The 17,137-nt window shown below is 43.0% G+C and overlaps 1 protein-coding gene across 2 annotated transcripts in view; it reads left to right on the forward strand.

Annotated features, from left to right (window-relative positions):
- ADARB2 (adenosine deaminase RNA specific B2 (inactive)) overlaps positions 1–17,137 on the forward strand; it is a gene marked incomplete at both ends in the record, with an annotated part of 448,147 nt that overhangs the window by 379,122 nt on the left and 51,888 nt on the right. For both annotated transcript variants that reach the window (XM_084254372.1, XM_084254373.1), the window contains one exon: positions 8,354–8,468. In XM_084254372.1, coding sequence (XP_084110498.1) covers positions 8,354–8,468 — 115 coding nt within the window. The remainder of the gene's footprint in view (positions 1–8,353; positions 8,469–17,137) is intronic.

The following is a 17,137-nucleotide window of genomic DNA, read 5'->3' on the forward strand; positions in this document are numbered from 1 at the left end:
ATCGCAAGTGTGAGATCAGTGGTGGGGTATGGTGCAAAGTCTTTTGCTATTCATAATAAAGTACAAGGGTTTGTGCACTATTTGCTTTTCTTTAATTTGATTGTCAGGTTTTATTTGCCTTTTTATAATAGATTCCTCTCCTCTATTACTCAGAATAAATAATGCTGTTGCTGTAACCTACAACCTCAAAACTCAGTGGTTTAATACTATGAACAGAGTCACACAGTTGTCAGTGGAGGGTTACTCAGTGGCCCTGGCCTCTTCGTATTACAGCGCCACCCTGAGCTCTCCTTGGAATCTCTGCACCCAGCCAGGAAGGAGGGAAGAAAGAAGAGAGGCATCAGGAAGAGGGGAAGCTAGGAGGTTGAAAAAGAGAAAGAGAGAGGAAGGGAGGGTGTGACAGCAGGACTGTGTGAAGAGGGGAGACAGGGAAAGGGAGAGAGAGAGGTGCTTTATAAAAAGTACACCCAAGGGCCTCCCTGGTGGCCTAGGGGCTATGTCTCAGCACTACCACTGCAATTGCCCTCTGAGGCAGCCTGAGTTCGATCCCTGGCCAGGGAGCTAACCCACGTGGCACAGCAGACCTCTCCTGTCTCACCAGTTTCTCCATGAGTGTATTTCAGTAGATCAGCAGTATATTTCAGTAGATCTGCCTGATCTGCCCCCCACTGGCCCCCCCCACCTCTTGCCTACACCCCAGGTATATGCAAAAATAAATAAATAAAACCTTTAAAAATAAATAAAATGTAGCATCCAAACTAATGCACAACATCTTTATCAGAAAGGATGTTTGTTCATCATGTTTCATGTGTTTTGTGCCTAAAACTCTGTTGCTGAAGCCCTAACAACCAGTGGAACTATCTTTGAAACATGGAGCCTTCAGGGAGGTAATGAGGGTTCAATGAAGTCATGGGGTGGAGGCTGATGTGACAGAACTGGCAACCCCATAGCAAGAGACTCCAGAGAATTCCCTCTGCCTCCACCCACAAGAGATGGGTGAGAGAGATAGCACCACCTACAGGCCAAGGGAGGAGGCGCAGAGGAATTCCTGCTCTACTGGTCCTTGACCTTGCACTTCCAGCCTCCAGGACCATGAGAATAAATGTCTCTTGTTCACGCCCCCATCTGTGATGTTTTGTTATGGCCGCTTTCACAGACCAACAGCATGTGTTGGAGACAAAGTGTTGAGAACACCTGGTGAAGAAAAAGAAGCAAGTTTTTCTGGAAATGTTTGTGGGTTCACCAGTCATTTCTGTGCTCTTAGGCCATCACTGATTCATACACCCAGTCGTCCATGCAAGTTGTGCGTGGTCTCTGATGACGTGGAGGGCCACCCTGCACTATAGCAGAACCAGACGACCAGAAGCAAGGCCGGCCCTCCCTGCCTCCCACACATCATGGCTGGCTGGGGTGCTTGTATTCAAAATGTGACTCTGTGAGGCAAGTCTGCAAGACAAAATATAAATAAATCCCCAAATAGATGTTTCACAGACATTCTAGAACCAGTTAACACAGAGGCCTGCAGAAGTGAGAGAGAACCTCCAAGTGGTGAAAGACAGAAATTATTTTAGCCAGGACATTATTTAAGAGACCAGAAGGTGGGTATGGCACAACAATTGAGAAACAGGTTGTGAGGCTTAGCCCAGGGTCAGAGGTATGCCTGGCATGTTGGGGTGAGCCAAGTGACTCCTCTACACCAGAGCAGTCACCATCCACCTTGATGCAGCTGCCTCTGTGTCTCCCTCCTCCTAGTGCTCTTGGCTCAGTGCTCACAGCTGAGCTGGTCCCAGCTTCTTGGTGTGGGGAGGGAGGGAAGGTGAGACAGCAAGGGGAGCTTCCACTGGCAATTTCACAGGCCTTTGTTATATCTGAGGCTGCCTCTGCTGAGCGCAGGTCCTTGTCACCCCTGGAGGGGATTGAACAGCACAACCCACCTGGAGTCCACTGGCTGTGTATGCCTGGCTGGGCAAAGTGAGCAGAGAAACTCTTCATCTGTGGAAATACTGAAATCCAACCACAGTGTGATTTGTTCTGCCTCAGCATTTCCTCAAATGGCTCCATTAGGGACAGGCTGAGGCTCAGGGCTAATTAGTTCATAATGGGTGCAAAGCATCCCGGGATGCAGGCCTGGGGCGCCAGGGGAGCCTTCCTGGGCAATCTGCCTTCTCAATATGACAGCGTGCACTCAACCACATTTTATTATGGATGGGGTTGGTCCCGACTGAACCCACATAGGGAGCTAAACCTGCAATGTTTCTTGAGGAAAGAATGTTGCTTTTCCTCAAAGCCATCTGGTGGCTAGTTCAGTAAGGAGGGGCTGCTTGGTTCACATCCTGTCACTGCCACCTCCTGGCCCTCTGACTTTGGTTATGTGGCATCAATAGTCCATTCTTTCCTGGTGAGGATCAAATGGGATAATAATGTGAAAACAGTGCCTGGTAGATAATACGTCTATTTTGCACCTCTAAATGAAGTAGAACAGTTTCTAGGCTTCCAAAGTGAAATTGATTTTTTGTGTATTTTACGTAATTACTCAGTTGTTTGAGACATCCTGTTCTGAGGACATTAATAGCGCTGTCAGACAGACATGAGACAACAAGATGTCTCCGATATTGGCTGGCTCATCACTTCTTGGACATTTGAAAACTTCATTTTAAAAAGAAGATTCAGTGCAATCCCCATCAAAATTCCAAAGGCATTTTTCATAGAAATAAAATAAACTGTCCTAAAATCTGTATGACAGCACAAAGGAACCTGATTAGTTACAGCAATTCTAAGAAAGAACAAAGATAGAGGCATCACATTCCCTGACTTCAAACTACGTATCAAAGCTATAGTAATAAAACAGTTTGGTATTGGCATAAAAACAGACACACAAACCAATGGAACAAAGCAGAGAGCTCAGAACATATGTGGTAATTTAATTTTTAACAAAGGAGCTGAGAATATAATATGGGGAAACCAAACAGAAACAAAACAGGACCACTATCTCATGCCATACACAAAATCAACTCAAAATGGATTAAAGACTTGAACCTAAAACCATAAAACTCTAAGAAGAAAACTTAAGAGGTAAGTTGCTAGACATCTGTCTTGGCAATGATTTTTTGGATTTTGATCCAACAGCAAAAATAAACAAGTGGGACTATATCAGACTAAAAAGTCTCTGCACAGCAAAAGAAACCATTTTCAAAATGAAAAGACAACTTATGGAATGAGTGAAAATATTTTCAACTCATAAGGAATTAATATCCAAAATATAGAAAGAACTCATACAACTCAATAACCAAAAAAAAAAAAAAGACAAAGAATTTTAATAGACTCACCTCCAAATAAGACTTCTTATACACCACACCCCCACCACCCACCCCATCAGCCAGGGCACCTCCCTCAGACTGCGTAGAAATCCCTTCCCATTCCTCAAGCACATCTCTATGGCCAGCAGGCACAGAAAATATATTTATTATCTCCTATTATTAGAGAAATACAAATCAAAACAGCAATGAAAGATATCACCTCACACTTGTTAAGATGGCTATTATCAAAAAGACAAGAAAAACAACTGTCAGGAGAATGGCGACGTGAGAACCCTGATAGAATATTGGTGGGAATGTCAATGGTGCAGCCCTATGGAAAAAAGTTTGGAGGGTTTTCAAAAGATTTAAAATGGAACTACCATGTTAACCAGAAATCCCACTTCTGGGTATTAATCCAAAGGAAACAAATAAATCACATCAAAAAGATAGTTATCTGGGGCCTCCCCTGGTGGCACAGCGGTTGAGCGCTGGGCTGCAAGGCTGCCCGCAGCCTCTGCAGCGCGGGTTCATTCCCTGGCTGCTGGCGAGGGTCTCACAAAAAAAAGATAGATATCTGCACCCCATGTTCATTGCAGCATTACTTACTTAGAGCCAAGACATAGAAACAGTTTAAGTGTCCACCAGTGGATGAATGGATAAAGAAAATGTATGTACAAATGATACTATTCTGCCATAAAAAAAGAATAAAATTTTGCCATTTTCAGCAATGTGGATGGACCTTGAATACATTATGCTAAGTGAAATAAGTCAGACAGAGAAAGACAAATAGCAGATGATCTCCTGTATAGGTGGAATTAAAAAAAAAAAAAAAAAAACCCTGATCATAAAAATGGAACAGATCGATGGTTGCCAGAGGCAAAGGGTGGGAGTGAGCAAAATAGGTGAAGGTGATCAAAGGTTACAACTTCCAATTACAAAATAAATAAGTCCTGAGGATAGAATGTACAGCATGGTGACCACAGTTGCAGTACTGTATTGCACATTTGAAATTTGCAGAGAGTAGATCCTAAAAGTTCTTATCACCAAGAAAATCTATGGATGGGGACAGATGCTAACTAGACTTAATTGTGGTGATCATTTTATAATCTGTGCAAATATTAAATCATTATGTTGTACACCTGAAACTAATAGAATGTGATATGTCAAATATACCTCAATTTTTTTTAACTTTACTCTAGGAAATTTTGCTGTTCTTTTGCAGGCATTTCTGTCAAATGAAACGGAATATATACTTTAAAGTTTTAGATTTCTCCAAAATACTGAGATCCTAAAAATATCAGATAAACACAAGTCCATCCATATTTTATTTTGAGCATTTGTTTGTATACCATAAAAAAACAAATATGAGAAATAAGTCGCTGTCCTATAACAATTCCACAACTGAAAGAAAAGGACAGCAGCAATTGAAGATACAAGAATAGCTCTTGGTTCATGTGATGCCAGGAAGCAAATGCCCAGCATCTTTAAAAATTCCTGGACAAGGAAAGATAGGCATTCTGCCTGCCCTTGGAGCAGGAAACACCTGGGACAAGCCCTAGTGCACACAAAGCCACCAGGAACTGACTCTGCACAGCAACCCACAGGAGGTAAACCTGTTCAGCAGACCCCACAGGATGCCAGGGTAACCCCAGAGGGGAGGGAAGCCCTGTCATTCAAATTCCCAGGTTTGTGCCAAAGGTCAGGACTTGATTCTCATTCATGTGTAGATGTTTTATGGAGGAGGGGAGTTGGGGGCAAGGATTGACCTTCATCCTTGGGCCTAAGACATGGTCCTGTGCAAAAGGAAAGGCATATCCCACTCTCCCTTCAAAATCACCTCAAAATCAACTTCCACAGAGCATCCCCTTTTGAACTAGTTGGGAACCCTTACTTCCTATACACCACACCCCCACCACCTACCCCATCAGCCAGGGCACCTCCTTCAGACTGGGTAGAAATCCCTTCCCATTCCTCAAGCACAGAGCTCCTCTTCCCAGCTCTGGGATGAGAGGTGGTACCACTACTGGGGACCATGATGCTTCGCTGGTCCTTTGAAAATTTTCCTCAGAGTGTCTTGTTCAAAACACAGTGATGCTGAGGAGGTCTCTTGGGACTCCCATGATGCTCCAGCCTCTCTCCTGTTGTGTCCCTAGAAGTCTGACAACTGGATCTCCCCTCCACCTCCTTTTCAGAGTAGCCCCATCCACTGACCTCCAAATCTGAAGGGGCGATGATATCTTGTCAGGGACCCCAGCTTCACAAGGGGAGAATAAAGCCTGACCAAAGGCACCAGGGAGGCTCCCAGCCAGTATACTTGACCCAGATCTGCAGCCACCCCCCCCCACACCCACCCACCCAAAGACTGGTTAACCAGTAAATCTTCTCAGTCAAGTAAAGAGGTCAGGCTCTCCTACAACTTGTAGAAATCAACTAATTCATGTTCTGTGATAAACAGACCCTCCCAGTTACATGAGGTTTGAAGAGCAACGGATAAGGTTAATGGATTGAGCATGCTTCCAAATGCTATCCATATCCTGATCCCAGAAACTGTGGCTGGGTCTTTGCAGATACAAAGAAGTCAAGGATCCTTGCCTCCAGGGGGCATATAGATTATTATTAAACTTCTTTTTGGCTTTCCTCTTCTTTTTTTTTCTTTTTTTTCTTTTTTTTTATTTATACAAGCACTGGGTACAGTCAGAGCATGGGAGGGTGAGAGAATTCACCAGAGCCAGAGGGGAGAGCAGAGCAGGCAGACGGACGAAGTTCGCTGCTGAGGGGAGCAGCGGGCGGCAGGAGAGGTCTGCGCGCCATGTGGGACCCTCGCAGGTGGCCGGGGATCGAACCGGCGCTGTAGAGACTGTGGGCAGCTTCGCAACCCAGCACTCAACCGCTGCGCCACCAGGGAGGCATTTTTTGGCTTTTTTCTTGATTGATTATTTGCCAGCCTAGAATAATCCAGAAGGGTGTGGACTATTTCCTTCACACCCTGACACTATATAGAAAGAACTAGGAAAATAATAAACTATACTTGCCCAATTTATTCATGAATAAAGTCTTTAAATCTAAAATAGGAGGAAGAGAAGCAGTCAAAGATCTTGAAATGAGGAAGCGATCACACTGGATTATCCATTGGAACCTAATCCCAAAGACAGGGGTCCTTATGAGAGACAGAAAAAGAGAGACTCAGAGAGAAGAGAAGCCATGTAAAGACAGGAGCAGATATCACCTAGGGCATCCATAAGCTGGAAGGCGGGGTGGGGGGCATGGGGTGAGGGAGAATGGCCACAACAGCGCAGGGAAAGGCCTGAAGCCAGAGGTGGCTCTGGGAAGAGGAACACTCCTCCTACATCCAAGAAGGAGCAGGCTTCCGGCTTCTGGGAGGGAGGTTTGTTTCCCTCCCTTCGATACGTTACTGCCTACAAATAGAGCAAAAGCAGTCACTTCATTTATAATCTTTCTTATTTTTATCTGAGACCTGTTCTTGTGAGTAGCATAATATCCAAACATATCTGGCAAGAAAATGAAATTTCATTCCATCAAAAAAAAAAAAAAAAGTCGCTGTTTGCCACCTTATGGAGAAGTGGATATTCTGATATGGCTACAAAAAGAGGAAGTCAATGCCCACAGCAGCTGGGGGAATAATAATGGTGGTTATGAGGGTAATAATAATAATAATGAAAGGGGAAGAAAAATAGGCACAGTTTTTTGAGCACTTGAGAAGTGCAAGGCACAGTGTTAAGCATTTAAAATGCATTAACACATTTAATCCTCACAAAAGCACAGTCAGATGGAAATTAAGAGGATTACCTTATAAATTAGAAAAACAGGGCTCATAGGTTTTAAATACTCACCCACCAGACTCACACAGGTTTCTCTGACTCCAAGGCCTGTGAAAGGCTCTGCCTCCCAGACTGCCTGCTACAGATAGGCCCTGTCTATCAGCAGGGACTAGGGGTGGCAGGAGGAGGATGAGGAAGCTATCATTCTCTGAGCCAAACGCACTTAGTTGTTTTACATGTGCTCTTTTAACAGATATCAGTCACTTTAGGAAAACTCACCAGCCAGGATTATATTATCTTGGCATATGAGTATGTGTGATGCGTGTGTGTCCTTGTTTATGTTTGTCCACATGCATATGTGTGTGTGAGGTGTGTTGCTTTGCACATGTGTGTACCTTGTGTGAATTATTGCCTGCATTGTGCATGTATGGAGATGTGGGTATGTACATGCAGTCAGTGCATGTATAGGCATGCATCACTGTGTATGGTATGAGCATCTCTCTGTGGGTAGGTGAGTGTGGGTGAGTGTGCACATGTGCATGCATGGATACAGGTGTGCATGTATCTGTGTGTGTGAGTGGGTATGTGTGGGTATGTGTGTTGTGTGTGTTTACATGTGCACGTGTGCATGTGTCTGTGTGTGCCTGTATATGTGTGGGTAGGCATGTGTGTGTTGCTTTGTGGGCTGTAGTACTACAGGTCTGTGCACAGGTGAATGTGAAGGTGGATGTGTAATGTGTATATAGCACATGTGTGGTGTATCTCGGTGTGTGCATGTGTGCGTGCTATAAGGAAGGGAAGAAAGGAGATCATATAGTGAGCAATAGGGGGGTTCTGCCAGGAAGGGCCTAGATGTGTGGGGTGTGTGGAAGTAGTTCTGCAATGCTGAGTAGAAGTTGGGAATGGATTGTCCAATGTGAGCCAAGCTCTCTGGCTCCTCTGAGATGTTGCAGGACAAGTTCTCCGTGATGGAACTTCTGTACCTGCAACTCTGAGCTGCAGGAGAGAGAGGAAGTAGAGTGTTTCCCTAGAAGATTTTGTTCCATAGATAGGCCTCTGGTTGGGGCCATGCTGGGGTCCATTCCTCAGAATTCAGGCCATGATGATGCAGTGATGTAAGTCTCCCGGCAGCCTCAGGCTCTCGGGACAGTGAATGCAGGACGGTGGGCTCTCAGTGACAGGGTGACCTCAGACACTGTACTGGGACACAGCTTTGGAGGGGAGGCCAGGAGTATCGTCTGCTCAGCCATCAAAGAAGCTGGTGCTTGTGTCTTTCAGGAATTCGCCGACTCTGTGTCCCAGCTGGTCACGCAGAAGTTCCGCGAGCTGACAGTGGGCCTGACGTCGGTACACCGCCGCCACAAGGCCCTGGCAGGGATCGTCATGACCAGAGGTAACCACCTAGGCTTTTCCTGTGGGAGTCTCAACTGCAAGGAGAGGAAATGTGGTGTTTGCCTGATCTTGGGAGCCAAAGAGTTCCTTTTTCCTTGAGAGGACTGGAAAAAGAAAAACAAAAATAAGACAGAGATGGAGCAATGACAAAAGCATAGGACCAGCCAGCCATATTGAAGTTGCCTTATAACTTCCTAATGATTAGTCCTCAAAAGTGTCCCTTGATTCCTGTTAAGAGTGATGGGGTGGGGGTATGAGGGAGCCTCCCTGGTGACTCAGGGGTTTAGTCTCATCACTATGAAGCTATTAGCAGCTACTGCAGCAAGAATTCAATCCCCACCCAGGGAGTTAACCCACATGGTGCAGCAGACCTCTCCTGTCTCGCCTGCTGCTCCCCTCAGCAGTATATTTCAGTAGATCTGCTTGTTCTGCTCCCCACTTGTCTCTGGTGAATCCTCTCACCCTCTAGCACCTCTGGTCTACACCCCAGCTCTTGCATGCATAAATAAATAAATCTTAAAAAAAAAAAAGAGCAATGGGATGTGGACTGGTCAGGTGCTTTCCCACCAGGCATCTTCCATACCCTCATCCTGGAAAAGAACATACAATGTAGGTGTTTGTAAGAGCTAGAGTCCAAGGCTAGACCCACACCCACAAAGTTCCTTCCAGTGCATGGTGAGGCTTCCTTCTCTGATGTGTTATCCCCTTCTATCTTTCTTCTGGGAAAGGAAGTAGCCCTGCCAGAGAAGCTACCAACCTGGAGAATTCTGAGTCCCCTTGCTGGGAAGCACAGCACCCATGAACCCTATTCCAGGTGACTCACTAACCCTTCCTGTCAAGGCGTTCTTCCTAACTGCCCAGAGGTGGAATTCCATTCCCAGACACAAGAATGACAACACCTGGAGGAGACAGGGACACTCATGGTCAAGTCTGTGATTGCTTTTACAGGCCAGGTTGGATTTAAACAATCAGTTTTGGTGAAAACATCTCATGACTAACATTAAAATAGTAACAACTAATCAACTGGTTGGTTGAATTCAACTGTTTTTAGTTTCAAAGTTTGCATGATTAAAAACAAAGTTTACTTTTGGGTTAAGTTACACACACACACACACACACACACACACACACACACAAGCGTGCGTGCGCCTCTGCATGAGTAGACAAAAATCCAGCAGTTGAAAAAGACCATCTATCTGTTATCCAAATATATTTATGTTAAAAATCAATTGAAAAACATACAGTTGCATATTTTCCCTATCATTCTAGACCCCAGGGCTCCTCCTGTATTGCCAAGTACAAGAAAACTGGAGCGGGAACAAAACTGATCAGCACTCAGGCTGAGTTTCAGTGCAGAACTTGACACTTAACCTTTTTATTTGGGGCACTTCAATAAAATGGAAATTACAATGTCTCCTCACGGTTTGATTTGCTAAGTAAGAGAAAGTACATGAAATGTTTCCATTGTAAAACTTACCTTATACAAATATTCTTCTAGGTCAAAGGTAATTCAATGAACCCTCATTGTTGGTAGTTTGCATTCTACTTAAGCCTCCAACAGTTGCTGTCTTTTATATACTTCCTCTCTGTGGAACATGAAATATTCTAAATTGAGAGCTAAGAGTTCACCCCATCAGGCTCATCACTGCTGGCCATGCCCATGCTTGTGATCAGCCAAGTGGCAGCATCCACTGCTCCAAAGCACCTAAATACTGGGTACTGTTCTGCAAGGCTGGGGGGGGGGAAAGGGGATGTGAGTGGGAGAGGATGGCCAGAAAAGACAGAGCCCTGCTTAGGATGGAATGATCTAGAGGACAGGGAGAGGCAGCTCAGGTGAACAGCAATGCTCAAGTTTGAATCACAGCTCCACCTGAACTGGCCATGTGATTTTTGTACTGTCACAGCCCCCTCTGGGGCTCAATTCCCACTTTTAATAGGGCAACAGAACTCCTTCCTCAGATGCCTGTTGACAGTAAATATGTTCCCACACTCACCGAAAGATGCGTGGCCCTGCTAAGCACATAGCAGATGCTGTTAGTAATGGTACTCTTCTATTCCAAGTTACTTACCAAGAGTCTGCCATGTGCTCCAGCTCAGCCTAGAGCCTGGAAAACAGGAGAGAACAAGAAAAGAGAGACCAAGTGCCTGCCTTCCTGAGTCTCACACCCTAGTAGGGATAGGACTTAATGTAGATCCAATGTAAAAGAGAAGTGTGAAAGAGTGGTGTGAGCAGAGCTGTAGGACCATATGAAACAACTTAGGCATTTTGTAAAATTTGGACTGTCACATAGATTTTTTTCCAGTGGATTCCAGGAAAATATAATTCAAATTAGCATCTTGTTTTGATCCGTGACTATGAAGGAGGAAGAAGAAAAAGAAGGGGGTAAGGGGAGGGAAGGGAAGAAGAGAGGAGAGGAGAGAAGAAAGAAAAGAGGGAAAGTATGAGGGGGAACGGAGAAAAGGCATGAACCAAAGTCTCTTGAGTCATGTGCAACATATTTCCAAGCTCAAAGCTCCTTACAGTAGGATTTATCAAGCAGTTTTTCAATATTCTCCAGCTCTGGAACTGTAGTAGTTCATATTCTTTCCACTTTTTGGGAAACTCAATTCTGGAAGGCCTGACAAACTCCTCCCTGACTGTGTGGTGTGGTCACATACTCTGAAAGTGTGATTCTTTTTTTTTTTTTTTTTTTAAGATTTATTTATTTATTTATACAAGCACTGGGTACTGTCAGAAGCGTGGGGGGGTGAGAGAATTCACCAGAACCAGAGCAGGGAGCAGAACAGGCAGACTGATGAAATACACTGCTGAGGGGAACAGAGGGTGCGGCAGGAGAGGTCTGCGCGCCATGTGGGACCCTCGCCGGCTGCAGGGGATCGAACCGGCGCTGCAGAGGCTTCGGGCAGCTTCGCAACCCAGAGCTCAACCGCTGCGCCACGAGGGAGGCCCTGAAGGGTGTGATTCTATGCCTCTAAATCATACACAGTGTGGTAAACCAATTTTGCCACAATAAAAAATAAAATAAAAATCTAAAAATAAATACTAGTCTCATTTGAAAAATCTTCTCCCAGACTTTCCTTGGAAAACTGTAATATTTTACAAAGACTTATGGGAAATGGTACTTAAAAGTTGCCAGAAAAGATACTGTTTTATATGCAGGAAATTTACCTAAATGAACTAAATTTATTACACAAAAGTAGAACTTAACAAGGTAAGGCTTGACTAATTGGTAATTCATGAACACTGAAGAAAAACTACTGAAATTTACTTTCCTGTTATAAAGAGAAAATTTAATAAATATATTAGTTAAAAAGAAATTAGGGAGAAATATGCAAAATCACTAATAGAAAATTTTTTAAATGTTCATTTACTTAAAGTTGATGTACTATTTAATCTTAATTCTGGTTCAGTAATTTAAGCAAAGGCCTACGAAGCTCTAAGAGGGAGTAATGCATCCTACTCCAGTTGAGATCTATATACATATATGTATATATTAGAATGTTGTAAAATTACATTTATTTTTAAATAGAACATAACTCAGTTACCACCTTTATTTTTAGGTAAGATGTCAGTTCCTCCACATTAATTTGCTCATGTAAAATTCTTTTCATTTATGAGGCTAAGACAATTTTGGAGCCATTATGAGAAATATGATAACAAAAATATACAATTAGGAACAAAACAGTTTTTACCATGATCAAAATAACAGTCATTGTTTAAAACTCAGTAAGAGGGCCCCCCATTGCTGTTACCCCTATAGCCTGAGGCCTAAATTCAATCCCCAGCCAGGGAGGTGACACACATGGAGCAGCAGACCTCTCCTGTCTCACCAGCTGCTCCCCTCAGCAGTGTATTTCAGTAAATCTGCATGTTCTGCTCCCCATTTTATCTCTGGTGAATCCTCTCACCCCCATCCCCACCTCTGGCTTACACCCTAGTTCCTCTATACAAAAAAATATAAACAAATAAAGGCAACAGCTTACTCTTTAAATATAAAAAATAAAAAATAATAAAACTCAATAAGAGAGGGCTTACAAATGAAAGCAACATTCTCCCTCCTATCCTTACCTCTCTTTACTCCTCAGAGGCAATCAACTCTACTCATTTTTAATTTTTGTTCTTGTGACTCTAAATATATATTGGGTCTGTATTTCTAGATTTTCAATTCTAAATATCTATTTACTTGAGCTATTAAAATTTGATACTTTTTGTTTTTCATTATTGTAGCTGCAGTGTTTCTAATTTGAGATAATATATTGAAACTTTCGCTTCTCATACTATCAAATTTAGATGGTGTGTCTTTACTTCCTGTTCTGCAAATTAAAGAGGGTGGGCCTTTCCTTCCTAGACAACTTCCCTCTACTATAAGTTCGTTTTTATATTATCATCTATTATACTGTCAAATAATTTATATATTATACTATCATAACTGATAGTATTTCTTCCCCATAATTCTCCTTTATATTTTGTCTGTCCAGGGAGTCTAAGAGTCGAAAACCACTGAACAGCATCTACGTGGTCAGGATATGTGGAAAGTTCCATCCCTTGTTTCTGTCAGTGGAATGTCTCTCCAGAATGTCTCTCTAATAGAATTAGTGTGCATGGAGAAAAGAGATATTAGTGGCCCAATAACACCCAAAATTAAACATCCCCTTGTTAGCAAATGTCCAGCCAAACAGTGTTGGCAGGACGCAGGGCCACCGAGACCCAAAAACTTGCCACAAGTTTAAGGCACCTTCTGGCAGGGAACCATAGGAAAGGGGTTCTGAAAAAGGAAACCCCACATCAAAATAAGAGCTGCCATCATCAACCTATGTGCAGAGTCCTGTGTGTCCAAGTGTCTTGGTTTTGTATTCAGACTACTGAAATCTCTTGACAAGGTGAGAATTCTAAGCTATTATTTTCAGATAACGTTTTGCCGGGGGCTTTCTATTACCTCTTATCTAATAGTTCTAATTACAAACATGATGTCTGACTGACATTCTCTTTCCATGGGTCACCCCACTCTCGCCCCAAAAGGGAAAAGGGCCTTTTTCTTTTCAACTTGGATATTTAAGATTTCATGAGAAAATCTTTAGGTCTAAGCCATTTACCTTTCCTCACGTGTTTAAGCTCTTTGCTTGTGTATTTTTTCATTGTGTCTTTTTTTTTTTTTCATTAAATTCCATGTGGTCTATTCACATTTTTGTAGAATTTTCAATATTTTAATTAATTCTCTTTTAATTTTCCTTTTTCATTTCTTCTCTGTCCTTTTACTCTGTGTTCTTGGAAATTTCTGAAGTTTATCTGCCAGCTCTTCAGCTCCCTTTTGTTCTAACATCTTGGATTTTTGCAATCTATTTTACTATTCAAAACATCTGTCTTGTACTCAGGTTCCTTTTTCAAGGGACATGCTTCATGTTTTATAGACATGATGTCTCCTCACATTTTTCTCCAATCATCAGCAAATCGCTAAGTTCTCTCTTCTCCGATTGGGTGAGTCCTCTGATCAATGGCCCTCTTCGTTTATTTTCAATCTTTCTCTTCTATCCTGCTTATGATTTTTGTCTGGATAATCACTTTGCGAATAAAAGATGAGATATTACCAGCACTGGCATGGATTCTGCCCCGAGATGGGCAGCTTTTCACATTTCCCATCAGGCCAGTCAGTGTCCAGAGGGAAAGGCTGCTGGCCCCTGTGTGTTTCAGGCAGCCCCTGAGATGGGCAAGGCCTGATCATCAGTGAGTGACAATGATGCCAAAACAAAGAAAGGAAACATCCCCTCAGGCTCCAGACCTTTGTCAGGCTATACCTCCAATTCCTTCCATGTCACATTCTCCGTTTCCACTCAGGGATGACACTGTTTCTTTTCAGTTTCCTCTTCAAGGGGAGAGAGGGTGGCCTAGTGGAGCAGCCACTTAATGAAAAAAATAACTGATGAGGCTCCCTGCTCAGGAGCAGGTCCCTGCCCTGGGAACTGAGGTCTGAGCGCCGAGCTATCTCTGGCTCATCCTTGCAGACAGAGATCCCTCGTGACAGCTCTGTGTGCTGTTATTTGGGGTTTTGCTTTCGCCCTTTCTGTTTCATTCCTACACACCCTCCCCTTCCTCTTTACTTCTTGCTAGAAGCTGTTCACGACATGGTTACAGCTTCACTCCCTCTGAAATCCCTTCATTTCCCTGGGTTTTGGGAAAGAAAGAGACGCAGTATTTTACTCACCCCACCCTCTGGAACAAAAAGCCTGGACAACCTTGTTTGGCCAAGTGGTCCAGCAACATTTCTGCTACTTTATTTAAAAAGTCTGATGCTTTGTGAGAAAGTGATTCTTGAAGGGACTGCTAATAATGATACTTCTCATTCAGTAGGAACATGTACAAGTTTGATAGCATGTCCACATCCCTGATCAAGTTGATGGCTACAACCCTAAGAAGTGGGGAAGGGAGGGATGTTTGTTATCACTTTTAAGAAGCACAGACTCTAAGGCCAGGAGGCCAAGTGTTTTCCAAAAGTCATGGGGTGTGGGGAGAGCTCTGTGTCCAGGCAAGGTTGTGAAGGGGCATGATCTTTTCATGTAAAATTGTTTTATTTTCTAATTCATTGAATAGATACCCAGGAAACAAGTGTTCCCTAGTGTTTATGTTTCAACTTTTCTTTTGCTAGCCTGTTTTGTAAAACATGTTCAGAAGCTATGGCTTTTGCAAATTTTGTTTCCCATTTAAGCTAAGATGCAGCTTTTAATCATTCCACAAATGTCTTGGATCTATAACCATCCTGCAAAAAAATGCCTATTTATTGAAAATGGGTGAGAACTGGCAGTCTGATAATGCCAAACTTTGTGAAAACAACCCAGAACAGCTCTGTTCTCAGGGTCAAACCCTAGTGGACAATGTGGCCTGGTCTATCTTATCAGGGAAAATATGAGGGTGTTGATTAATTCAGCAGTGGATCATTCTAAGTTGTGGACCATTAATGAATTGTTCTGAGCTGTGGACCATGCAATGTTATTTTGCTGCATGCATTTTGCTCTGAACGTAAAGTGACCTCAGGAGGTAAGGATAGCTTCCTCTGACCCAGCTGTGTCAAGCTCCAGTTTAAATAAAGAAGCACGTCATTGAGTCAAGTCAGATAAAGTTGGAAGTTAAGCACTATTTCCCCAATTACACTTGATAAATCCGGACAATTTAACATAGTTGAATCTTCTCTATTCAGCATAGAAGGAACAATAGGGAAGTTCAAAGTCACGGAGGCTGCATAGAAGCATAATACAGAGTTTATTCCCCCGAATTCCAAACAGTTTTCTTTCTACTTTCTCCTCTGAATGGCAATTATACTGATTGTAAAATTAAAAGCAGGGTCTTTTTATTTATACCCAGCAGGGCATGGGGGAGATGAGTGGGAACAAATGAGCTGGTCAGCCCTGAGAAGAAACCTCGTGCTGTGAAGAAAGATGGTGAATTATCATCTGATTTCAAGGAATTGATCTGAGTAATTGCTACAGAGAAAAAGAGAAATATATAGTTGAGGAAATGTCTCCAGGGATGTGTTCAGACACATGAAGATGCATGGCAGCTGATACCGTGCCCACTAAGGAGCACGATGGACAATTGATTTCAAATCCTTGGCTTAAACTGTTATGTGTAGAACACAAACTGCAGGGTAGATTTCACCACTGACCCTTGTGTGTGGCATCAACACTGACTGGTTTGTACCAAACATCCCTCCTTAAATGGAGAGGAAAGGAAAATCCATGACCAATGGACACTGTCCCTCTCTCACTTAGAGACAAGTAGGTGTTCAGTCTAGAAGAACTCACAGGCACCACAAAATTAAACTCATCAAGTCCTCGTGAAATGCCTTAATTCTTCCTTCTCAGTAAGGTGATGCTTATAAGGAAATACATAAAAAAGGAAAAGAAGACTATATTTTGGCTGAATTCTTTTAATATCAGATTTCCCAGTCAAAGCTGTTTAAATGTTTCTGGTTTCTTCTTGATCATTAAGTCATAATCCAGCAACTAATTGCCCAAAAGCTTTCTCTGGGGGTGGGGGTGGGAGTAAGTCAACACTGCATTTTATCTCAAGGCAATTACCTCATCTTTATTCTAGTCTCTTCAACTACATCTTTTTGTCATGGAAACAGACGCTAAGTTTATTGGAAACAGAACACAAAGTTAGTTGGTCTAAGAATAAAAAGACAAGACACTAACAAGAGTTTATCTATTTTCCAGGAATGTTGGGGGTGTCTAAGCCATGTGTTCTCACTGAACAAGGTTGCACTGTCCTTTATGTTGCCCCCAATCAGGAACATTAGCCTGTATGAAGCATGCTGCAGAGAGAGGGGTCAGGCATGCAGGGGGATGGGAGAAGGAAGAAATGAAGGGTGGAAAGAAGAGAGGGAGGAAGAGGGAGCATTGGAAAGAAAGAGAATTTTCCCAGAAGATTGTTGCACCCTATCTGTTAGCAGGAGGATTTAATTATCTTTGCCTCCCACTGTGTGACTGGAGGCAATAGAAAAATATTCTGAAGGGTTTGAACTAATTAAGGAGCAATGAAACCGGGTAAAGCTGTAGCCCTCTGAAGTACCTTCGAGTTTTCAGATGGTGTTTATCAGGTTCCCTTTCCTTCTGACCCAGTGGACTTAACATTCAAGTTTTCTAGATGGACCCGTCTCTTAGATGGCATTGTTCATT

This window comes from Talpa europaea (assembly GCF_964194135.1).
Source record: "Talpa europaea genome assembly, chromosome: 14".
NCBI classification, from domain to species: Eukaryota; Metazoa; Chordata; class Mammalia; order Eulipotyphla; family Talpidae; genus Talpa; species Talpa europaea.